Source organism: Bison bison, unplaced genomic scaffold (genome assembly GCF_000754665.1).
Source record: "Bison bison bison isolate TAMUID 2011002044 unplaced genomic scaffold, Bison_UMD1.0 scf7180017862158, whole genome shotgun sequence".
Taxonomy (NCBI): domain Eukaryota; kingdom Metazoa; phylum Chordata; class Mammalia; order Artiodactyla; family Bovidae; genus Bison; species Bison bison.
The window spans coordinates 1,252,260-1,278,603 of NW_011492730.1; the positions used below are offsets into that span (position 1 = coordinate 1,252,260).

Sequence of the window (26,344 nt, forward strand, 5' to 3'; positions counted from 1 at the left end):
GGGCAGTTCTCCATCCCCAAGACCTGTCTATTCCCAGATCCACCCTTGACTTACTGAGAAGTGTTGGGCAAATCATGAATCAAGAAAGCCTGATGACAGATGAGAGCATTTAGGACGTTTTGTTATCCCTTTGTTTTACAGATGAAGAAACAGATTCAGGTTAAATGATAATCAGGGGGTCACAAAGGCACCAAGTGGCAGTTAGGTTTGAGAGCTGGGTCTGCTAATTCTTAGACGTGGGGGTTAGGAAGCAGCAGCGCAGTGATCCTCGCCTGGAAAACAGGGCTTGGGCTACTGTTAGGATGGCTCCCTGGCTCCTGAGGATGACACAGGACAATGGTCATGGAAGCTATCTGCATAACAGAACGTGCCGTGCCAGGGTAAGGTACTGGTGTTATTGTTCAAACCTGTTTCCACACCAGGCATCATCAGGAGACAAGGATGACTCATTGTGACTGTTAAGCCACTGGGTCAAGGGCCCAGGCAACATTGAGCAATCCCTAACAAAACCCCAAGGGATAGCACGATGGCGTTCGCACTTGTTGTTGGCTCTCAAGCCACCATGAGTCAGTTCAGGTGATTTTGATTGGTTGGTTAGAAATCACTTGTTATTTAAAAAAAAAAAAAAAAGGAAAACAAATAACTGTATCACCTGCATAGCAGCTGACAGTCATGCGAAGACTCAGGTAATCACTGAGTAGCTGGGACTCTCCCAAGAGTGCAAAGAACACACACAGGGGATGTTTGATTTCCTTCCAGAACAGGTTGATCAAGTTCCTTGGCTTCCCCGAGCTTTGTTAGTTGTCTTAGGAATGGATGAGATGAAAGGATGTGAAGTGCCTAGTAAGGTTTAACACAGATTCAGGACCCATGGGATTGAATGTATTTGTTTTGGTGAAAGTTCTTTGTAACCACAAGCGTAGTTTGTTTTTACCCCTATATGAAATATATGCTTTATGGGTATCCTTCCAGTGGGGAGCTATTGTGCAATATATTTGTTTTTCTTTTTGAAAAAACGATTTATTTATTATTTTTGGCTGTGTTGGGTCTTCACTGCTGTGTGTAAGGGCTGTCTCTAGTTGTGGTGTGTGGGCTTCTCACTGTGGTGGCTTCTCTTGTGGAGTACAGGCTGGGGTGTGCAGGCTTCAGCAGCTGCAGCTCCCAGGTCCTCGAGCACAGACTCTGTAGTTGTGATGCACAGGCTTAGTTGTCCTGAGGCACGTGGGATCTTCTGGGACCAGGAATCAAACCTGTGTCCCCTGCATTAGCAGGTTGATTCGTAACCAATGGACCACGAGGGATGTCCCATGTATTTCTTTTTCTATATTCACAAGCCATCAGATAGAGTTGCTTGCTTCATTGTAATTGATATTGGGGTGCATTTTCAGGTTGTCAGCCAAAAATAATCAGAAACTGAATCTGCAACCAAATTAAACTGTCCCGGTAAAAGGTGAGGAACACAGGCTTGAGGACAGCTGGAGGGCAACGCTTCATCCGGCCGCTGGAGGGCACCTCGAACTGGCCTCACACTTGCTGCCCATAAAGGGTCCTAATAGGCTGATGCAGAGCCATTAAGAAAACTTGGTACAAAATGACCGCAAGATACCTGTTTCCATAGGAATAGTAGGTTTTACAAGAGAAGTTTCAGTTTAAGACCGTGAGTGTGGCGCTAGGTTCACACACACTGGAGTTTTTTTATCTCCATTATGATTTTTACACATGGGTCTCTCTGTCTTTCACTCTTCAGGACCACCGCACAGTCTCAAGTACAGTCAAGTCAGGAAAACCTCCCTGGTTCTGCAGTGGAAGCCTCCCATCCACTCAGGACGGACTCCAGTCACTGGCTACTTTGTGGACATAAAGGAGGCCAGTGCCAGAGAGGACCGGTGGCGAGGACTCAATCAGGCGGCTCTGAAACACACATACCTGAAGGTCAGAGGATGCTGACAGTTTGAGAAAGTTTCCCTCTCTCTCTCTCTTTTTTTTTTTTTTTTTAAGAAAAAGGGGTCTTCTAACAGGGTAATTTTAAAGTCAAGGAGATAAAAGAGAGCATCTCAGTGTTGGTTGATGTCATGTGTTGGGCTCCTGGTAGGCTTCCATTTGGCAGTGGGTAGGGTTTGGGGCGGAGAAGGCAATGGCACCCCACTCCAGTACTCTTGCCTGGAAAATCCCATGGATAGAGGATCCTGGTAGGCTGCAGTCGATGGGGTCGCTAGAGTCAGACATGACTGAGCGACTTCACTTTCACTTTTCACATTCATGCATTGAAAAAGGAAATGGCAACCCACTCCAGTACTATTGCCTGGAAAATCCCATGGACAGAGGAGCCTGGTAGGCTACAGTCCATGGGGTTGCAAAAAGTCGGACACGACTGAGCAGCTTCACTTTCACTTTTCACTTTCATGCATTGAAAAAGGAAAGGCAACCCACTCCAGTGTTCTTGCCTGGAGAATCCCAGGGATGGGGAAGCCTGGTGGGCTACTGTCTATGCGGTCGCACAGAGTCAGACACGACTGAAGCGACTTAGCAGCAGCAGCAGCAGCAGGGTTTAGGGACGTTTCTGATGCTTAAAACAATTTGGTTATAATTTGACCTGAATCTCTTTGCCTGGCTTTAGAAATTACTTCTCCTCTCTCTTGTTTTCCTCTTCATCTCCACTTACCCACCTCATATCTTCATTATTTCCAGTCTTAAGATGTTATTACTTACCATCCCCAAAAGGTGACATTCTCATTCCTACTTCACATACTTTTGAGGGTGTTTTTGATTTGAGGGTGTTATTTTCATAGAGTTCACACCTGTGACAGAGAAGGCAATGGCACCCCACTCCAGTACTCTTGCCTGGAAAATCCCATGGATGGAGGAGCCTGGAAGGCTGCAGTTCATGGGGTCGCTGAGGGTCGGACACGACTGAGGGACTTCACTTTCACTTTTCACTTTCATGCATTGGAGAAGGAAATGGCCACCCAACTCCAGTGTTCTTGCCTGGAGAATCCCAGGGACAGAGAAGCCTGGTGGGCTGCCACCTATGGGGTCGCACACAGTCGGACACGACTGAAGTGACTTAGCAACATTCATAGCACACCTGTGAGCCTTAAACTCCAATCCCTTGAGTCATGCATGGCCTCACCTCACCTGCCCTCTCACACCTGTGCTCAGGTGAGCTCTCAGGGGCCAGAAGAATGACTCAACTCTTGACCTTGACTTCACCCTTATCCATGTCACTGCCTTCCAGTTTCCTCTAGAGTGTTCTAACCAAACCAGTTTCTAACTCCCATCTACCAGAGACGGTTCTGCTATAGCCACTGACCCTCTCACTAGTACCAAATGGAAACCTCAAAAACATGTTTTCCCCTGTTGTCAGTCATGGCATATGGACACCCCAAGTCCACAGCAGAGCCTCGGAAACTGTAGGGAATGTGACTCCGATCCCTGTTACTCAGAATGAAGTGTGGCTGTATGATCACAGTTGGATAGAATGCTGCCTGGGCATTCAGTGTGCAGCCTTATCTGCTGGTGGAATAGGCCCCTGCCCAGAGGTAGGCCTTGGAGGATTCTCAGAGTATACCTACTTTAAGAGACTTCTCTTGTCAACCTGCCAGTAGAATCAACACCATGTGTCACAGAGAGTGCTCTGGGGTTAAGGCATTGATAGTCCTCATAGAAATATAAATATACTCTCCAGGAGAGATGACCCTTTACTGTTACATCCAGTGTGCCATTAACTCAGCTTAGCACATGCAGTAAGCTTGCCAGCCCCTTACAAAACCATGAGGGATAAGGAAGGTCACGTTTCCTGGGGCGGAGAAAAGGTCAAGGAAGTTCTGGAGCTAGGATGCGGTTTGGCTCCAGAGAATCAGGAGGCCTCTGGATGCAAACGTACCCCAAAAGCCAGTGAAAAACAGGTCAGACACATCCTAGATGGTGGTGGTGTGTGCTTACAGCTCCCGTGACCTCCAAATCCTCCATCAGCCACAGCACAGGGGTCCTGAGAGTCCCACAGACAGGATCCAAACAAGGGTGAGAAGTCAAGCAAAGGGGGCCAGGAGCCTAGAAAATAATGGACAGGAAGTGGAAATAAGAGAGTTTAAGCAGATCAAAAACTGGTTAATGTTACTCATTAAAAAAAAAAGACAAGAAACAGAAGAAAGGCAAATTTAGGGGGAAGAGAGAGACTGAGGTTGAGTGCCCCTCACAAAGCAGAAGGTGGACTCTCTGTAAGGAAATGACCCTAGAGTTTGGCCTCAATTTTTAAAGTGAAAATAGAATATTGACTTTTATGGTTATAAAAATTCTGGAGAAGGAAATGGCAATCCACTCCAGTACTATTGCCTGGAAAATCCCATGGACAGAGGAGCCTGGTAGGCTACAGTCCATGGGGTTGCAAAAAGTCGGACACGACTGAGCAGCTTCACTTCACTTATGGTTATAAAATGGATGGATGCTAATGATGATAAATTCAAATGGTAAAGACATAAGAAAAGTTGAGGTTCCTGTAATCCCCCACCCACGATGATGTGGAGTCCCTCTTCCAGGTGGTTCATATTCAGAAAAGTTTCAAGCCTGAAATGGAGAAAAAAATGTACACGTTAAAAAACTTTATCAAGTTTAAGTGAGGAAAGGAGATATGTTAACTCCAGGAATAGGAGATTTTAGCACCATTGCACAGAACCTAGTGGGTTAGCTGGTATCTTCCAGAAGCATCCCTGTTCATGTGAGCACGGAATGTCTAGGGGTTCCTAGAAGGAGTTAAAGGTGCATTGCTTTACATCAAAAAATTTAACCAGCTGAGCTCACACTTCCTTTTTTTATTGGTAATTACAATCTGCTGCTACAGTGTGGCGAGAAGAGAATGAATAATTAGAAGGGAACAAGGATGAAGAAGACAAGGGAATGCGGTTCTTTTGGAAATTTTAAGGAGGAAAACAAATCCAAGAAAAGGAAAAAATAGATGTGATGTGTGCGCATGTGGCACATCTCTAGTGCTTTGAGCCCAGCAGTCATTGCCCTGCAGTCATGGAAGAGTGCAGGGGTGTGCCTGCCACCCCAGTGACTAGACACGGGATGTGTGGATTCCCTTCCCGTGCCGTGTTGCCGAAATCTAACTCACGGTCACATACTACCCGAGCGGCAGGTGCAGATGTGGCAGGCACCTGGCAACTGGTCTATTTTTAAACAACAAGGAAGTGTTTCTGTTCCTTTTTGTAGATCCACAGTTGCCTGGCATTATCTCTAAATATGGACTTTAAATACATAAAACTTTATGCATTTAGCTTGTGCCTAAATTCAAGTTCATTTACAGATTAAAATCATTTCAAAAATCCGTTAGCTCCAGTAAAAGCTATCGTAACAGTAACATTCTGTTATCATAACTGTAGCATTCTGTTATCACAAACACAACACAATTAAATCATTAGATTAAAAACCCAACAATTTAATACATAGCTCACCTAAATGCATGGTCACAAACCCTTTGCTTAGCTGAGTAAATATATTCTAGCTTTGTGTGATTTAAATCCCATTGTGGGTGTTAATCTCCATCACAACACTATGGGAAAAACTGTGTCCTGTGTGTATAACAAATTCCTTCTTAAAGTACGATATAGGTTTTAAAAGTCAACTGTTTTAAAAAAGATAATTTTTGTAAAATATCGATAATGTTTATACTATTTTTTATTTATGAGACTGTGCTGAACCCAAAGAAAGTCACAGAAAATTATGAAGTGGGACTGTCGTATAAAAGCATATTATAAATATTTATTTTTTACTTTCCTCACGCTCTTGTAAATCTAGCTCAGTGGTTCACTTATAATATAGGTCCTCAGCAAACGTCTTCCTGATGCATAACAGTGTGTGGACCTGAAATTTGAATACATTGACTCTTCACAAATTACCGAAATTTGCAGCCATGTTAGTTGCTTGTCTGTTTAGTGAGAAATAGCTATATTATTTGTTTTTGTTCTAATGCTTTAACATGTTTTTAGACAAATGGAAAGTGATACATGATCTAAGATCCATGCTTGTAATTCCCCTCTCCTGCCAGAACTTTTATCTGAAATTTCTCTGGAATGTTCCAAAAGGACCAGGAAAAGAGGGCAGCTCATATGCTCTTGTGAGCACTTTGTCATTTCACCAAAGAATAAGGTGGTAAACTCCTGTAAAACATACGGGTATCAGTCTCCTATTTCTGATGCTGGTGGCTGTTAAATTATCTAAAAAAGAAAGAACATCTGAGTTTCAAGGGATCTTGGAAATGTCTACTTGCACATGGTCGGGAAAGAAGAAAGTCTTAGCTGAAGACATACACTGAGTCTCTGACAGGATGAAGTTTAGAACCCAAATCCTGTGCTGTATAACTGAATCACCTCCACAGGGGAAGAGCACTTCTGTTCAAATGACACAGAGTGACCATCACTTCTATATCTGCTTCTTCCAGGTGCAAGGCCTCAAGGAGGGTGAGAGCTACGTGTTCCGAGTTCGAGCCATAAACCAGGCGGGTGTCGGGAAGCCGTCTGACCTTGCTGGCCCTGTTGTAGCTGAAACCCGTCCAGGTAGGCTTTTACTTTTTCGTTAAAGTTTATCTCATCTGTGTAAGATACCAAAGTAACGTTCAGCCTTACTTCTATGTTTTTCCTCATTTTCAAAATCATCACTGCATGCTATCCAAACAACTGATAAGTATGACAGTGAAAAGTGAAAGTCAGTCATGTCCAGCTTGGCAACCCCATGGACTATACAGTCCATGGAATTCTCTGGGCCAGAACACTGGAGTGGGTAGCCTTTCCCTTCTCCAGGGGATCTTCCCAACCCAGGGATCAAACCCTGGTCTCCCACATTGCAGTGGATCCTTTACCAGCTGAGCCACAAGGGAATCCCAAGTATGACCATCGGGCGTGACAATCATCTACCCCATTACAGGACCTCAGGGCAGGGGTGAGCCAGGTTTGAAGTGGTTGCAATGTGGGAGACTCAGGTTTGATCCCTGGGTCTGGAAGATTCCCTGGAGAAGGGAATGGCTACTCACTCCAGTATTCTTGCCTGGATAATTCCATGGGCAGAGAGCCCTGGCAGGCTACAGTCCATGGGGTTGCAAAGAATTGGACACGACTGAGCGACTAACACTTTCACTTCACTTTTAGGACTACTTTGGTTCATACTTAAAAACACGGAAATTCTTGATCAAATTATGCTTTCTGGACCAACTGTTTAAAGTATACATTCCTGGGACATTATTTCTATTATACAGTGTCCATTAACTCCCACAAGAATATTTTTCTACCACAGAAGAAGCTGGAACAGCTCATGGAGCAAACATGATCCTTAAACAAAAGTAGGGTTTATATCATTGTAGCTACTAAGTTAAACCAGGAATTAGCAGATTTTCTCTGTGAAGGGCCAGATAGTAAATATTTTCAACTCTATGGTTATATGGTGCCTGTCACTATCCTCAACTCTGCTGTGGCACAAAAGCAGCTGCAGACAATACATAAATGAGTGTGGCTTTGTATCAGTAAAACTTTATTGTGCATGATAGATGTATTATATAATATGATAAATTATATGCATTATGAAATTTGAATTGTAACTAATTTTCACATCTTGAACTATTAATCTTCTCTGGATTTTTAAAAAACTATTTAAAAATGTAAAAACCATTCTTAGCTTTCAGGCCATACAGAAAGAGGCAATGGTCCAGATATAGCCCACGAGTCATAGTTTGCTGACCCCTGGGTTAAGCTAACAGCAGTCCTGACTGAATGATCTATAGAGCTGAGGCAGCCCTCACGGCCCAGTTTCCAGATGCCGTGATTGGACTAGGAAAGACAGTCTTTCCCTTTGTTACGAGAACAAAGTTTACAGTGTTCACTGGGCAAATAGCTCCAGATCATTATATAATACTTATTTTGTCATTTAGTCTCTATCACTTTTCAAAGTTATATATGTCAGTTCATTAAAGTTGCATGAAAGAAAGCACTGGAAATGAGAGAGGATTAAAAAAAGTATTAATCACCTATTTTAAGTTTATATTCATTCTAGTCAAACACCCTCACTTCAACTCTTTCCTATTTCTAGATTGAAATAAAGAGCAGATATATAATGTGATATTTGTTTTTATGATAAGAAAAGAATGTAAATATAGCAAATTCTGCTCTCACTTCATGATGCTTAAAGAGAATGTCAAATGCACCCTTTGAGAAAGTACCTGCCCCTTTCAACCTATTACTTCATAAACTACTTTCAGCTACTCTTGTAACTTCCCTCTAGAGCTGGGTGTGACAGAAGTGACCTTCTTGTACCAAAGTGTAGTAGGTGTGTCGGGAGAGAGTGCCATACCTCATATAAGTACTCTTTGCAAAATGTCATGAGAAAGCAGAAAAATGCTGGGAACGCATGTGTCGGATAAAAGGTAACACACAAAGACATGAGGACACAGATCTCTATAGAAATCACACCCGGCAGGTACCAAGTGTGTAGAAATACAAGGTGCTGAGTGGACGTGCCGAAGGGCCCAACTGCAAGGCTACTCGTGTAAGAACATTTAGGTTACTATACAAATAAGCTCTTAATCTAGTCATTGATGAGTAAAAGCACCTGTTAAGCAGTGGATTGACTGAAAAAAAGCTTAAATTGATTTCTTGTTTTCTCATCAATAACTCTCAGGATGGCAGGTAGCCAGGCAGGACATTGGCAAAGCCACCAGGATGGAAACTTTGCCTTCAAAAAGGGGTCTGCTGGTGGGCTCCTAGGGGAAAGTGTTGTTTCACTGGTGTGGAATAAGGCCCCCAAAGTTGTTTTGTGGCCATTTCATTCCCAGAATATAATTACAAACAACAGTTGCAGACTAAACAGCACCAGATTAACTTGCTCACGAACCACCGGCTCCAACCTAGGAAAGATTCCTGGGAGATACCAAGTCAAGATGCTGACCTGAAGCATCTCCACGGTGGTGGTTTAGTTGCTAAGTCGTGTCCGACTCTTGCAACTCCACGGACCATAGCCCACCAGGCAGCTCTGTCCGTGGGATTTCCCAGGAAAGAATACTGGAGTGGATTGCCATTTCCTTCTTCAGGGGATCTTCCCAACCCAGGGATCGAACCTGGGTCTCCTGCATTGCAGGCAGATTCTATAGCAACTGAGCCACCAGGGAAGTCTGAAGCATCGCCATGCAGGAGCCCAGAACCCAGGAGACACTGGTCCTTGTTTCACAGGCAGTGGGCACATTCATTCCTGCATGAATGTTCAGGCACATTCATATGCTTTCTGCATACCTGCTTCATGCCAGGTGCTGTGTGGGCACCACGTGAGTAGAATAAAATGACTTGTCACTGCCTACTGAGCTTGCAGCCTAGAGGAAAACAGTTTATAGCACGTGACGGAACCTTAGATAGAGGGTCACAAAATATTGCCCATAGTTAAACAGGCTACAAACAAGGTGTTAAGGTTTCATAAATCCCTGTAAAAACTTAAATGCATTTTTTAGTAGAGTATAATTGCTTTACAGTGATGTGTTAGTTTCTGCTATACAAAGAAGTAAATCAGCTACATGTATACATATATACCCCCTTGATCTTGGACCTCCCTCCCATATCACTCCACCCTACCCATCTAGGTCATCACAGAGCACCAAGAGCTCCCTGTGCCAGATAGTAGCTTCCCACTAACACAATATTGTAAAGCAATTATACTCCAACAAAACCCCGAATAAATAAAAGCACACAAGATCGACAAAAAAAAAAAAAATTTTATATAGCCTATGGTTGTCTGTGTTTACTAACTTTATTAAATACCAAATTTTATTTTTAACCAGGTATTTATTTTATGCTAAAATATTTGGGGCTTGGGATGGGGGATGAGGGTCGCTTATCAGTTTCAGGGCTTGGAATGTGAGACTTGGATTGCTGTTTCAGAAGAACAACTCTTTTTGGAACACGTTATTAATATTTCAGACAGAAAATAAAACTTATCATGTAACAGCAAACCTCAAATGCATCTAACAAGATACCTTGAATGTAATTTGAATTCCAGGTAAAAGTTAACCTAATCCACTGGGGTTGGTAGGGTCACTGGTCTCCTTTTGAAGTTGATGAAAGCGCCAGCAGATGTAACTCAGCCACTGTCCCGCTGTCTGGTCATGCTGGTAATGAGGATCAAAAGTGTGCCGCCCTTCCCGGAGAAATCTGGTAGCTGAACGAGCCTATAAGAAGAATGAGCTGGAAATATTTAGAGTAGATTTGTTGGTACATATGACGCACTTCTAGTCTTGATACTTGATCTTTTTTCAAACAGTATCTGTGTGGATTGTGTCAGGCCTGGGCTGTAGGTGGAGGTAAGGTGAGCTAGATCAGACAGAAGACAAGAGAGAGACCTGCCAAAGTGTGGCAGGTGATCCGGAGGGTGGAACCGGCTGCCTGTGTTCTTATCAGAAATCCTGCAGTAGGCAGGGGAACTGAGGTGAGAGGCAGGAGAACCCAGACACAGGCAGAGTCCCCAGCAGGAACTGAGTTACTGGAAGTCAGGACTTCTCACCAGGAGCAAGGCAGGCTAGAAGACTGAAGCTCCAGAAGGAATAATGAGCAGGGATTGGTTTGACAACCTACTGACCAATCCCAGTTTCTGAAAATTGACTGGTCGTAGAACCTGGTAGGGCTTCTCTTGTGACTCAGACGGTAAAGCATCTGCCCACAATGTGGGATACCTGGGTTCAATCCCTGGGTTGGAAAGATCCCCTGGAGAAGGAAATGGCAACCCACTCCAGTACTCTTGCCTGAAAAATTCCATGGACTGAGGAGCCTGGTAGGCTACAGTCCATGAGGTCAAGGACCTGGTAGGGCTGAGGATGCTCAGTGGCCTTGAGGTGGAGTTTTGAAGGATTCTAAAGCAGGAAGTCAGGCTGACTCTTCAAGATTAGCTCAAGAAAACTTCACTTACATTTGCTCACTGTCTGTTCTCTTTCATCCATTAGGAAGGTAATTTTCAACCTTGACAGTACATTACATTAAAATCAGGCCAGGAACTTTTTGAAAATACTGACTCTATTTTAGACTATTGTCCAGGCCAGTTAAAACAGAGTCTGCTGGACTGAGCCTGGGCATAGGTTTGTTTTTGTTTGTTTGTTTAGCTCCTTGGGTAATTCAAGTATGAAACCAGGCTTGTGAATTGTGCATTAGACTGTTCAGTTCAGTTCAGTCACTCAGTCATGTCCAGCTCTTTGTGAACCCATGGACTGCAGCACGCCAGGCTTCCCTGTCCATCGCCAACTCCCGGAACTTGCTCAAATTCATGTCCATCCTACCATCTCTTCCTCTGTCATCCCCTTCTCCTCCTGCCTTCAATCTTTCCCAGCATCAGGGTCTTTTCCAACGAGTCAGTTCTTCACATCAGGTGGCCAAAGTATTGGAGCATCAGCATCAGTCCTTCCAATGAACATTCAGGACTAATTTACTTTAAGATAGACTGGTTGGATCTCCTTGATATCCAAGGAACTCTCAAGAGTCTTCTCTAACACCACAGTTCAAAAGCATCAGTTCTTTGGTGCTCAGCTTTCTTTATAGTCCAACTCTCACATCCGTACATGACTACTGGAGAAATCATAGCTTTGACTGGACGGACCTTTGTTAGCAGAATAATATCCCTGCTTTTTAATATTCTGTCTAGGTTGGTCATAGCCTTTCTTCCAAGAAGCAAATGTCTTTTAATTTCATGGCTGCAGTCCCATCTGCAGTGATTTTGGAGCCCTCCAAAATAAAGTCTGTCATTGTTTCCGTTGTTTCCCCATCTGTTTGCCATGAAGTGATGGGACTGGATGCCATGATCTCATTTTTTGAATATTGAATTTTAAGCCAACTTCTTCACTCTCCTCTTTAACTTTCATCAAGAGGCTCTTTAGTTCTTCTTTGCTTTCTGCCATAAGGGTGGTGTCATCTGTGTATTTGAGGTAATTGATATTTCTCCCAGCAATCTTGATTCCAGCTTGTGCTTCCTCCAGCCCAGCATTTCACATGATGTACTCTGCATATAAGTTAAATAGACTTATAAGCATTAGGCTGTGGGCTCCTTCAAAATAGGAATTGTGTTTTCTCTGTGTATGTCAAGAGCCTAGTACTTGGTGTATAGATGAAAAAAATAATGGATGGCTACCATGCTTTGGCAAATGAGTGTGACTCTGTTTTGTAGCCACAGCTTGTAATCCCAACCCTAGTATCTCATAATGAATGTGCAGTTATGAAGAGTGAACTGGGAGAGGTTCAGTGGAGATCCTGATGTGGCACTAAGGTGGTGGGTCAGCAAGCGGTCCACATAGGGGAGCTCAGTATTATTAATGCATGCAGCTGATTGAATTCATTCACTTTAACGCTTCCGTTCTGTCCCACTCTCCAGGTTTTTAAACACCACCCATGCACACACACAGGCACACACACACACAGGCACACACACACGTACACACACAGACACACATGTACTCATGCACACCAGTGGAGAAGGACAAAGAATAAAAGCTTATCAAAGTGACCCATAATGCAGATGTTAAAGACTAAATTACATGAGAAAATTCTCATATCAAATTATTAAATGTTTGGAAAGATGAATTCCCACTTTTAAATTTTATCTTTTTTTTTAAAAAAGATTACTATTTGGAGAGGAGAGAAAAGTGGGATAAAGTTCATTTCCAAAAAGTTCACTTTAGTCCTGGACCTCCCTTAACCTATTCACTTACTGGGGGGAGTGGCAAGTCTGGAGGGACCATTAAATGCCACTCCAGTGACTTCTCTGGTCTAGTGATTAAGACTCTGAATTTCTACTACATGGGGGTAGGGTTTGATCCCTGACCAGGGAAGTTCTGCATATTACGAGATGCGGCCAAAAACTAAAATGCCATCCCATGCAACCCAGTATCCCCTCGTGTCCATGTTAAGAATGTGTTTAGGGTTGGGGCAGCTGACTAGAGACAACCCTTCTTAAATCCTTTTCAGACTAGAATCATCTCTTTCATTTTCTGTAGCCAAATCTTCTCTGCTCTTAACTGAATTCTTCATGTTTATTATTAGATTTGAAGGTTGTTTTTGAGAAAAATCTAAGTCCTGACAAATTCTGGTCCACTTTTCTGGCTCAGCTCTGTGGGCAAGTGAGATGGCCTTTCATTCAGATGAGAACATCCATAGAAATTCCTTTACTTTAACAGCAAAACATCTAACTTGCTGCCTGCCCGTTAAATATCAGGACCATTTTGATCATGTTTTAGTCAACTTTAGTGAATGTGGCCCTTTAGTCATGTATGAGTTCAACCATGGATTGACAGCAGCTCAGGGCTTGCAAAAACTCAGGCCGTGGGACATTCTAAAAAGAAAATTTGAGGATGTTGTAGCTGCATCTCTTTCATTCTGACACTGAGCCAGGTTTACCACCATAGGTGTAGCTGTGGACCAGCCTGGGGCCTCTCAGAAACGCTGTCATTATCCTGCTCTTGGTTTTCCTAGAGTATTTATAGAAAGAATCATCCATTTCAGTATCATGTATCTTTTGTAAAATCTCATTAGCATTTTTTGTCCAGGATGTATCAAGCCATTGTTAATTCCTCTAAGATTTTAATGTGTTGGAAAAAATGGTTTTTCCAGATTAATGTGATTACTTTCTTTACCACACAAAGATAATCTACAATCTGATATGTCCTACCTGTTTAGACACAAGAAACTCTGAGCTCATTTTTGTTTTGTCTTCTTTAAATTTTCCAAAGGATGTCTTTTTCTTTTAAACTCTTCACCTTTATTCTTTGTTGTCACAAGTAATTTCTTTGTTTTCCAAAATCCTTTTTTTTCCTCTTTTTTTAAACCCAGAATGCAGGAAGAGGCCACTTTTTTTTTCCAAATGCCAAATTCACTTTCATTTTCCATTATAGGTATTATTGTAAAACACTTGGTCTGCTAAGTTAGTATTTAAAAACACATCGGACACGACTGAGTGACTTCACTTTCACTCTTCACGTTCATGCATTGGAGAAGGAAATGGCAACCCACTCCAGTGTTCTTGCCTGGAGAATCCCAGGGATGGGGGATCCTGGTTGGGCTGCTATCTGTGGGGTCGCAGAGTCGGACACGACTGAAGTGACTTAGCAGCAGCCGCAGCATTCAAAAAACTATGTTAACAAATTAATTAAAGCTGAACAGTAAAAGAAGCCTTTGAATTTAAAAAGCTATATTGAAAGAGTATGAGAGCATTAACATTGTAATTCATGTGACAAATAGGGAAAAAGCTGTAATTTGCTGCTTTAATCATTTTAAGATAAAGTTGTTTTATATTTACACAGTGATACTGTTGAAACCATATTCTTTCTTTGTAAGTTATTTCAGTTAAACATTTTCTAATGAGAATTGTTGTGGGGCAAAGAAATATGCCTAGAAAACTAGTACTTGAATTATTTTCAGTTAATCTGACTTTTTGAAAGTTTGAGATTATGATCACATTCAGAACAATACTTTCAGCCAGTTGACAGCATCATTGTTTGTCAGGGAGGAGACCAAGCTTTGAATTCTAAGCATAAGTAAGAGACCGACTGTGAGTAGAATATTTTCTTTGTTGGTATTTTTATTTCATCTTGTCTGTTTATCAAAATATTGGTGTTATGCTTAAGCTTTATTAAAACCAGTTCCAATAAAATTGAACACTGCAATTCTAAGCTGACATTTCTCTTTTAAATCCCTTAAGAGTCCAGCCCCTGGCACATGTAAAGATGTACAGGAAATATGGAAGACAAAACCCCTGCCCTATTACCATTTAACCCTGCTCTTGATAAACATGCAACTTTTTGAAAGGTGAAAATTAACCAAACACTCATCTTAATGAGCGTTGATTTTTAAAATAGAAGTATGGAAGAGAGTTTTATTTTTTATTTTCCCCTTTATTTTAATAAATCAACCAATAGCACCCATTATAGCCACAGTTATAAGAACATAAATTGAGGAAATGTTCATGCCTCTCTTTTACCCCCTACAGATACTGTCCGCCATGTCCTGATTTTTTTTGGCCATGTCGAGTCTTAGCTGTGGCTCAGGAGATCTTGCTGTGGTGCAGAGTCTCTAGCTGTGGTGCTCAGGCTCAGCAGTTGCAGTACACGAGCTTAGTTGCCCTGCTCCTAAGGATCTTAGTTCCCCGACCACAGATCAAACCCTCGTTCCCTGCATTGCAAGGCAGATGCAGTGCAATGGTCCAATATCTACTGGACCACCAGGAAGTCCCTACCATGTCCTGATTTGATATGATTAATCAAAAAAAGCTTCATAAATGAGTAAAACTCTCTTAGCTACTCATCGACATTACATCTAATCCCTACTTTTTACTTTGCCCCTCCAGTCAATTACTTAATTTCAAATCATAAATTTTGATCTAAGACTTAAAAAAAACCCACATTGTTTTCTAAAAGCATAAATTACTAAATTTCTTACATTAAAACCCAACTACAACCTAATGATATAAAACTCTTAAAGTGGAAACACACATACTGCCTGGGACTTAAAAAATCTTTGTTTTATCTCATATTGTCACAAAAGATGTCCAAGTACTTTACAAAAATTAATTTTCTGGAATAGTTCAATGAGACATCTCTATACTCAATAACTGAGGTAATTGAGACATCAACCAAGCAGAGTTTTTCTATTCTTCAAGTTACATGGACTTGGGACCAAATCTGGCCATTCAGAAATCTGAAAAAAGTATTGTTTTAAATAGCCAGTTGTTTCATTTACCTGAGAATTTATTGCTAGACCATCAACTATGTAAAATTTTGTATCAAGACTCTTAGATTAAAATTCTCATAAAATAGATGCCACATTTCAGTACACACGTTTCATACACTTCTTGGATACAATATACTTATTTACCTTTTTCTGTGTAACTTGGAGCCACAAGGATCAGCCTTATTTATTGCCCAGTGTTATAATACAGTATGTCTTACAGGGTGAGGAGCTGTTTGTCCTTCTACTAAGTAATGTCTTTGCGCCAGCTTTTTAGTTTTCTGCTTCCTCTCCTGCTGTTGTTCTCCTGATGGTAGTTTCTTACTTCCTTCTCTTGTTCGGATTTAATCTATTGAGAGAAACCAACCAACTAGGCTTGTTAGAATCATCTCAAGTGAAGTACAGGTTCCAAGTGACGGTCTGTGGAATTCTCCAGCGAGTATCCAGGAAGGCCAGTGCGTGGACTTTGTCACAATAGCACTGGCTCTGAGAAGCTTGTCTGCATTACTTCTTGGTCCTGGGTAAAATTCTGGATTGAGTCAAGAGTTATAGTGCAAAGCTTATCCATGGACTTGAGGGAAAAGTCAAACTAATTATATTGTTCATATTCCTTCCATTTTATGACCTCTTTGCCAAAAAGTCACATCTTTCTCTTTAATAAAAAGTCAAGATTCTTAACCTAAGCAATATCTTTTTTCTGTGTAAACTTAAGTCATATCTCCAACATAATAAACAGCAGGCATATGGACGATTCACTTCCTTTTAAAAGAGATTACAAGTAAAACAATGAATGATTAATATGAATAATCTGTCATGCCTCCAAAATAGATATCATGTAAATCACAAAAAAAGGTCCAATCAGCCTCTATTATGTCTCCTTTCCTCTTTAAAACGATTCAGATATTCAAAAAAATTTTCCATTTACACTCTCTGTGATTCAGTCATGCTGTGTACTATATTATTTAAACCTCAGAATTCTTAGGTCTTAGTCCTTTCTTAAGTTTTGATAAGAGCACTTTTTCATTTCTTGTTATACAGCAATGAATTGTAAGAATTAGTCCTGTGTTACTGGGAATAGAAATAAAACATGATCTGCGACTTCCAATGGAGTAGACACAGCCCTTAAAATTAACACATGGGGGACATTTCACTTAAGGAGCAATCAGATCTTTTAAAAGATCCTTATTTCTGTTTATCTATATAGCTAAATGTGAAAATAACCCTTTGTTTTTTAAAAAGTAATTTTAAAAAATCTCCTAGAATTAGTTTTCTCTAAACTTTCCATGTTTTAAGTCACTTTTTGGAGGCTTGTAATTGAAGCATACGCTGTTATCAATAAGGACACAATTTAAATTAACCGCCAGGCTTAGGAACCAACGCCTTCATGTCACTAGTCACTCTTTGGGCACTGGTTTTGCCCTTAACTTGGAAGGAGTTCTGGAATTGTTTTTCTCCTGACAAGTTTAACTGAACAATGCAATGGAGAAGAGAAAACTTTTCATCATTTGCGAAGTATTTATTGGAAGTCTTTTTTATGCTTTTCAAAAATTGAAGCTGTACCTTTCTGAAATTAACTATAAAATATTTTTCCTAATGTATGGAAACAAACCAAGTTTAGACTGGTAATAGAATGAGTGGCAATTAAAGTGAAGAAGAGCATTAATTAAAAGAAGAGCATTTTACTTTAAATTGGAGTTAGGCATAGATATGGAAGTTTTACATGCTACACAAGCTCTTTGACTCGCTACACATACACATATACATACTGGCTGCACTGGGCCTCCGTTGTTGCTCAGAGGCTCTTTTTCTGGTGTGCTCAGGCTTTCTCCTGTTGTGGTGCACGGGCTTAGTGGCCTCACAACTTGTGGTATCTTAGTTCCCTGACCAGGTATCGAACCTCTATCCCCTACATTGGAAGGTGGATTCTTAAAACCTCTGGACCACCCAAGAAGTCCCTGAATTGCTGTATTGTATGCAGATGTAATTTATTATAACCCTCAGAAATGTTAAAATATTAACTTGTTTTCTTTTAAAATACAAAAACTAATCTTGAAACATCTGAATTTCTTGAAATTCATTTCCATTTAAGCTTCTATACTGTTCAATAGCAATCATTTCTAGGTATCTATTGTTCTAACCTAGAATAGCATCTTTAGATTAATTTATGGTTATCTAATCAGCAAAACTTGTTTTCATGGTTTTTTTTTTTTTATTCTTAAGTGATTTACAAATCTTGAACATGTGAGTAAAGGCAATTCTTCTTATCTCTACCTTTTCTCCTTCAGTTTCCCTTTGGTTTCTTTATCTCTTATCTATCCTTTCTTGATGATTAGTTAGATATGGGTATTATTGAAGCAAAAGTCATGCATTAGGCATTTCCCAGGGCTGCCTTGCCCTTCTTGTTATGGTCAACACAGTCCCCTAACTGTTGTTGTTGTTCAACTCTGACCAAACAGTACCTGTCCATGGTGTTAACAGTACCTAAGAAACATGGTACATTTGCTTAATTCTGTGTTGCAACACAAAGTTGAATTGTAGCAGGATTGTCAGTCACAGTGAGCAGCTGGGACTTTTCACTTGCACAGACTCAAGGCCCTGCTTCAAGGCTAAAGTAAAGAGGTGAGGAATTCTTACTTGATTAACTTTTACCAGGAAATATCAGCACCTTGTTTTTCATCTTCTAGGAACCAAAGAAGTTGTTGTAAGTGTGGATGACAATGGAATCATTTCCTTGAACTTTGAATGTGATCAGATGGCTCCAAGTTCTGAGTTCACCTGGTCCAAAGATTACGTGCCCACGGAGGACTCTCCGAGATTAGAGGTTGAAAGCAAAGGCAACAAGTACGTACCGTTTCAATTGTAACTGTGTGTTTCCTTTTCATGAAAGGAGAGTGAAGTAAGCTATTCTCCATTTCAATTAAGAGAATGAAATCACACATATTTTTATCTGGTAGTGTAAAAAGTGATCACCAGTATAAACCTTAAGAAATAACAATCCTTATAAAGTACTTTTCACATTATTCCATTTAAAATGCTTTCTCATATGTTATCTTATTGTTGACTGAAAAAATGGTGAGAATGACATTTTATTCGGGGCAAAAATGAGGACTATAGCCCACAAGACAGCCTTTCAGATAGCTCTTAGTAACTGCTCCAACAAAGTAGGTAGAGAGGTCAGAACAGATGTGATTTTGTTGAAGGGGGAAGTGAGCAGTCAAGCACATGTTTTGGCAGAAGCTTGCTGCTAGTCATAAGGAGCAGATGTTAATGACTTTAGTGCTTCTCGAGATATGAGAAGGTGCAAGAAATTGTTGTTCAGTCACTAAGTCATGTCTGACTCTTTGCGACCACACGAACTGCAGCACACCAGGCTCCTCTGTCCTCCAGTATCTCTTGGAGTTTGCCCAAACTCGTGTCCATAGAGTCAGTGATGCCATACAACCATCTCATCCTTTCTTTCACTTAGAAGTTGAGCTCATAAAATCTTCTAAAAAACACCCAACTATCTGAAGTCCTGTTCTGCCAGTTTTTCCCAGAGCGTAGAGTGCCTCATTCCTGATCTCTGCCCTGAACTCCTTTCGGGGTGTGTTGAAGGTCAGCAACTGCAGTGGCCAGTGGCTTCATCTTTGTAGAGGCAGATGGCAAGCAACAGGTTTTAGTTGGCATCATTCATGATGCAAGAAAAGCTTTGATGGCATTAAAGTGAACGTTAAAGATGATTCTCATTATTCTACGAGATTTTGAAATCTTAAAGTAATGGTGAGGATCCTTATGGGGAAATGGGTAAGGAAGAACTTGCTGATTCAAGTTCTGGCAAATTAAATGGATTAGGTATAATCTGTTCTGGTTTTTCACCACCACTTGTGAGAGACACAATACTGCCCTGGAACAAACTCCATAGGAGAGAGAAGCATGGGAGAGGTGATCTCAAGTCACAGCTTTACCAGGAGCCCAGCTTTACCAGGAGCCACTGTGTGACCTGGGGCAGCTTTTAATTCCATGGACCTCCAGTTTCTTTCTCTGTAAAACAGAAGAAGTAAAGGGGATTAATTTTATGATCTGCTACTTCCTTCAAACTCAAGATTTTGAGTTTTTTAAATTTCGTCTTACTTATCAAGCTTTGTATCTTTATATTGCCAACCAGATTACATTACATTTGGTAAAACACAATATTCCTAAGTATTATTTCTATTACAAAAAAATCCAATATATCCCAAAATAAAAGAAAGAAGTAGTAATTTTGTTGGAGAACAGCAAGGAAATACTCTATATAATTAAGACATTCTGCTGTCACTGTGCTGTAAGATCCTTTAAGTAAAACATAATTTTGGTCAAAGGAAAGACAATCAAACTGGAACTATTTCTTCCATGACTAACTTGACAAACATGTAAATGTTCAGATGACCTTAGACACTGACCAGCTATGTGACTCACAAAAGTTAGAAAACAAACTGAACTAGACCATTGACCCATACATTCATTCCACAAGTATTTATTAAGCACATATTATGTGCCAGATAAGGTATGGATGCTGGAGGTCACAACAGTGAGCAAAACAGATCTCGTCCCTAAAGACACAAAGTGCAGGCATATTGTCAATGAAGTAGGCAATACCGATGCCATTTAATAACCTCCAAAATGGGAAGTGCCAGGGATGACATAACAGGGGCATTGGGTGGTTCTGCCCTGTGAAGGAAAGGATTTTCAGGCTGCCCAGCAAGGGTTGATCAGCTGAAAATCTCTTTACTTGGGATATGCATTGATATGCATCGTGGCTTGGGGATGGGAGATCGGTACCATCTCCCTGTCCCATCACCATCACCCCATGGGAGGAGGTCAGGAAAGCCTTCCCAGAAGCAGCAAGAGGGGGTGAGCATTAGGTCAGCAAGGCAGATGGAGCACATGCTCCACATGATGGGAGCAGCATGTACAAATGGCTGGAGACAGGGCAGGGCACAGCCCCCAGGCCCTACACAGCCTCGCTTCTTATAAAACATTCTGTTCTGAAGGACGAAAATGACCTTCAAAGACCTTGGGACGGAAGACTTGGGCATTTACTCCTGCGATGTCACAGACACTGATGGAATAGCGTCGAGCTACTTGATAGATGAGGAAGGTAGGTCAAAATCAGTTCATTCATGAGTCAACTTCTGCTTTGACTTCTCAGTGGTTCTCCAGGATTAAGTGACTTCTGTTTTAGCAGTTCAAGCTGTAATTGTTCTCATTTTCTCCCTACAGAATTGAAACGTTTGCTTGCTCTCAGCCAAGAACACAAGTTCCCAAGTAAGTGTCCACAATACACTCAGAGTTCAGCCATGGCACTAAACGACTCTGACAGGATCAAGAGAGGACACTGTCTTGAGAACATGTAATGGAACATACACTGGTAGCTGCTGACGCACTTTCCAAAGGTGCTGATTTAGCTTTCCCGTTGTTCTCCAGAAGTACAAAGAACAGTGACAAGAGCACATCCCGTGCTCTGCTAGGGAGAGCACTGTCAGGTTAGGGGGTGTAACAGCTGGGTAACTGCATTCTTCATCTTTTGCTACATATTTTGGAATATTACATATATGTATACACACACATATTGGAGAAGGCAATGGTACCCCACTCCAGTACTCTTGCCTGGAAAATCCCATGGATGGAGAAGCCTGGTAGGCTGCAGTCCATGGGGTTGCTAAGAGTTGGAAACGACTGAGCGACTTCACTTTCACTTTGCACTTTCATACACTGGAGAAGGACATGGTAACCCGCTCCAGTGTTCTTGCCTGGAGAATCCCAGGGACGGGGCAGCCTAGCAGGCTGCCGCTGTCTATGGGGTCGCACAGAGTCGAACACGACTGAAGCGACTTAGCGGCAGTAGCATACACACATATATATATCTTCTAGACACAGTAATTTGTACATCTTTTAGGCAAACAGCTCTTTCTAAACAATTTAATGTTAGTGTTTAATAGAAGAACCATACCTCTAAATAAAGACAATCTAAAAACAGTACCCTATGGGTGTCTCTGATGGCTTGTCTGCCAATGCAGGAAACCCTGGTCTGATCCCTGGGTTGCAAAGATCCCCAGGAGAAGGAAATGGCAACCCACTCCAGTATTCTTGCCTGGGAAATCCTTTGAATAGAGGAGCCTGGTGGGCTACAGCCCATGGGGTTGCAAGAGAGTCAGATATGACCTAGCGACTAAACAACGACAACAAAGACAGTACCTTCCATTTTAAATTCCTGGAAAATAAGATAAAGATGCCTTGATCAGAGTAAGAATCTCTCTGAACTATCATCAAACCCTTCAATGAAGCACTACCTACATAAAAGATTAATTTCCACAGTTGACACCCAAGAGAAGAGAAAGAAGTCTGAAACAATACTTGGAAAGTTCCACTGACCTGGTTGGATCTCTTAACATTGGTACCCACTGGCCAAAGCAGTGAAGCATCTGAAAAGTTACACTCTGAAAAAACAGAGTGATAGCATCACTCATTCTTTTAATTCAGAAATTTTGTCTTCCTTCCTTAATCCCTAAGATAAAATTTCTTCACTAATACAGGAGTTTCAGGGACCCAGGAAACCATAACCTGACCCCAAACTGTAGGCAAAACGTTGTATGTTGTATGTTTGCACATTTCTAGGGAGAGGACATCCAGCTTTCCTGAAATTCTCAGCAGAGCTGTGATTAAAAAACAAAGCTCTAAAACCAGTGGTCTGACCTCTTCACATTCCCAAAGAATACATGACGTGCTTCATGGTGTGGCTGGGTGCTGGTGACTACTGGCCTCAGCTAGAATGTTTGCAAAACCAGCTTTATTCGGCAGAGCACAGTGGGGTGCCTGTGGGGTGAGGGTGCTGGACGCAGGCTTCTGAATTCTAGGGGAGAACCACTTCTCTTCTGTAAGCTTATTAACCATAAAACTGGAAAAGTAATACCATGAATGGTGTCTTAAAAGCTATTTCTTTTTAAATTGTAAGAGTAGAGGTTGACCTGGACTCTCTTTGTTCTGTGCTCTGTGAACCTGAGCAACTCACCCCAACTTCCCCAAGGTCTTAGTTTCTTTTCCAGGAATGGCTATTATAATCATTAACAGCCCCCATCATATAGAGGTGCTGTGAGAGACAATCAACAGGGCATTGATCCTTGAACTCTTCAGGGAAAATATAAATACTGAAACAGAGCAGTGATCGAGACAAACCCACTTGCAGAAGAGTTGTCTGCCAACTATACATATATCCTCCCTTTCTGTTCCCTGTGCTGTGAGGCGAGGGAATGGAAGACAGAGTCACGGTGCCCAGCACAGCCGGAGCCTGTGAACGCTCCCACTGTCTATCATGCAAAACAGAAAGAGCAGCACCCACTAATCTATTTAGTCAGGCAGTAAACATTGACCAAGTGTCTAGGCAACAGCTGCTCCTAACAATGTTTGCATTTAGCTTAAAGGATGGAGAGGAGAGAAGTTAGGGTGTTACCATAGAATTGGAGGCGCCCAGGCTCCCTGCTGTCCAGTGATCATATGGACTTGCAGGTAGTAACTGCCTGCTGTCCCTGTCATTTATGCTGAGATATTTTATTCTACATGAGCATCAACACTGGTTGCTGGCTGTAAGAGAGAGGGGAGCAGCACACTCAGGGACCCTTCTATTAGAGACCAAGTGTGGTGTTTTGGGTCAGCTCAGAGAAAACCCAAGGATGCATTAAAAACTCTGATGTGAAAGCATAACTCTCCCAACCAAAGGGAGCTTCTGTGAGCCCCTTGAAGCAGCATTTAAATATCACAGCTTCAGTTCCTTTCATTTGCTGTTGGATCAGGCAGGTCACAATGTGAATGTCTTCAGAGATGTGATGACAGGGTCAAAGCAGCATATCCAATTTCTCAATTTATATCCACTTCTTTGTATATGTTGATGCATAATTAAGTCATCTTGAGATTTTGTAAGGTCTTAAATGGTCTCATTCCTTTCAGAGTGTAATAAAAGAGTGTGGTGTTCCTTTATTCCAGGACACAGTAAATTCTATTTTAAGCTGTTTTCAAAAATATTTTGAAAACCATTAAACATATGCCTTAAGCCTACAAATAACAGATATTTTGCTGGAGCAAATTAACTGCCAGAGAAAAGAGCCTAAGGAAATTTAGGGCTGAGCAGAAGGAAAAAAAAATATATATAAAGCTAAAAATAGAAAATAACCTAGCCTGTCTTGCCAGTTATGATACTAAATTGCAGTGTAGAAAGACAGTGTATTGAATATATATCTGTGTATGTATATATATATATAAAATATACACATATATATATTCATGGTATGTGGGGGAGGGAAGATATATTTCAGTATCAGCAATGTCCTGCATGCCTCTTGCCTTTTGAGATGAACTGCATTCTGTCTGTGGAATGTGTGTCTTTCTAAAAAAATCCACTTTCATGTAAAAAAACAAAGTCTGCATAATATTTTTTTTATTTGTAGACACTGGTTATTGTCCCACTTGTATATGTACATTTGTATATATGCTCCACGTGTGCAGATATGCACAAGCACATATACACAAATTATATCTATTTGGTATGTCCTCTTAGGTGTAAATATATTTTACAATTGGTTATAGGGTGTTGTTTAAACAACTGGAGGAATAGTCACCAAAATATTAATAGTCACTCTTACAGAGTACCTATTTACATGCTGTTCATAGGGTGCTTAAATGGAATGTGTTATTTAAACTCCTCAGTGACCTTAAAAGGGTCATTAAATACTGTGGTGATCTAATTTTAGAGATGAAGAAAGTGAGGCTCAGAGAGGTTGAGTAACTAGACCCAAAGGACACAGCAGGTACCCGGGTGGTCTGACACTAACCAGGACATGGACTGTTTCTGTGTGTGCACCTGCCCAGTGAACCCTGGCAGCCCGTGCTCCCCAGATGATGTCTGTATTACTCAGGGCAGTGAGCATTAAGGGCTCTGGAGGCTTCCGGGAGAGCGTGTCCCTGCCACCCACCCCCACACACTGGGCTTCTTCGTAACTGCATCACTCGTGTATGAGAGTCCCTGGAATGAGATCACACTTCTCTGGAAGAGACTCTACTCTCTACTCCCCTTGAGACTTACTTGCAGCAAGCAGGAGCATGCTGCTCCTGGGAGCAGGGAGAAGGCTTACCCCTGCTCTCACCACCCTGGGGTCTGTTCTTGATCTGTTCTTGCTGGAAAACCACTAGTGTTCTTCAGAGTGGATGGCCGGGACCAAGAGATCACTAAGTAGAGGGAATAACCCTGATCTCAGCTCTGCCACCTGGTTATGTTACTAAGCTTTCCTGAGTTTTGTCATCAGTAAAATCAGGGGATAAAGAGAACTCACCTTTCTTGAGCACCAGTGGTTATTTGCAGTGGCTCCCTGCATTCTGGTACCATAAGCACTCTGGGTGGCCTGTGAGGCAGGTAATAGCCATGTCAGCAGGTGAAGAACACAGGGTTTCAGGAGGAGGTGACTGTGCTCAATCGAGGTGTGACATCAGAGCCCATCTCTGGCCACAGTAGATGATGTCTGAGCCTCCTTCCAGCTCTGCATAGAATGACTCTACAACTGACGTTCATATGAATATGGAATAGTGCAAAGGAAAGGCATCCTTGAAGCTTAAAAAGGGTAGTTTTAGAGAAATGATGCAATAAACTTGTTTACAAAATACAAACAGACTCACAGACTTAGAGAACAAACATGGTTGGGGGAGAGGGTGGAGGGATAGTTAGCTTGGGATTGATGTGTACACACTGCTATATTTAAAGTGAATAACCAACAGGTCCTACTGTACAGCACAGGGAACTCTTCTCAATGTTAGGTAGCAACCTAAATGAGAGAAGTATTTGAAAAAGAATAGATTCATGTATATGTATAACTGAATCACTTTACTGTACACCTGAAATTACCACAGCATTGTTAATCAACTAAAACATAAAATTAAAAAAGAAAAGGATAGTTTTGCTATAAAGAAATATTAATGTACATCTGGTAAATCTTATACCAAGCTTATAATTACTTATAATTTAAAACATAGCATATGCTAAAATTTTAAGATATGTTCAAGAATTTAAACATATCTTTAAATTTTGAGATGTGTTTACGAATAGTTGAGAGAAAGCAAAGGGTGGTTTTCCCTGATAAAAGTGAAGGACTACAAAACTTTGAGAAACAATCATCCTTTTCCAGAAAGCATGTCTAGGAATCACCTCTGATATAGATCTTTTGGCTGGAGAAGTCTTTGTAGAGAACATTTTCAAGTTACAAGAAATTCAGAAGCTGATATTGAGAGATGTCAGCCAACTTTTTAAAAATTTCATTCATGTTCAAATGGCTTAAGATATACAGGTGTAAATCAGAGATATTTTATCAGTTCAGTTTAGTTCAGTCGCTCAGTCATGACCGACTCTTTGCGATCCCATGAATGGCAGCACGCCAGGCCTCCCTGTCCATCACCAACTCCCGGAGTTCACTCAAACTCATGTCCATCGAGTCAGTGATGCCATCCAGCCATCTCATCCTCTGTCGTCCCCTTCTCCTCCTGCCCCCAATCCCTCCCAGCCATCAGAGTCTTTTCCAATGAGTCAACTCTTTGCATAGGTGGCCAAAGTATTGGAGTTTCAG

The 26,344-nt window shown here is 41.4% G+C and overlaps 1 protein-coding gene across 2 annotated transcripts in view; it reads left to right on the plus strand.

The window, feature by feature from the left end:
• Window positions 1-26,344, plus strand: part of MYOM1 (myomesin 1) — a 124,172-nt gene that overhangs the window by 74,851 nt on the left and 22,977 nt on the right. For both annotated transcript variants that reach the window (XM_010832718.1, XM_010832717.1), the window contains 5 exons: window positions 1,748-1,932; window positions 6,437-6,551; window positions 18,410-18,566; window positions 20,735-20,841; window positions 20,964-21,008. In XM_010832718.1, the coding sequence (XP_010831020.1) occupies window positions 1,748-1,932; window positions 6,437-6,551; window positions 18,410-18,566; window positions 20,735-20,841; window positions 20,964-21,008 (609 nt within the window). The remainder of the gene's footprint in view (window positions 1-1,747; window positions 1,933-6,436; window positions 6,552-18,409; window positions 18,567-20,734; window positions 20,842-20,963; window positions 21,009-26,344) is intronic.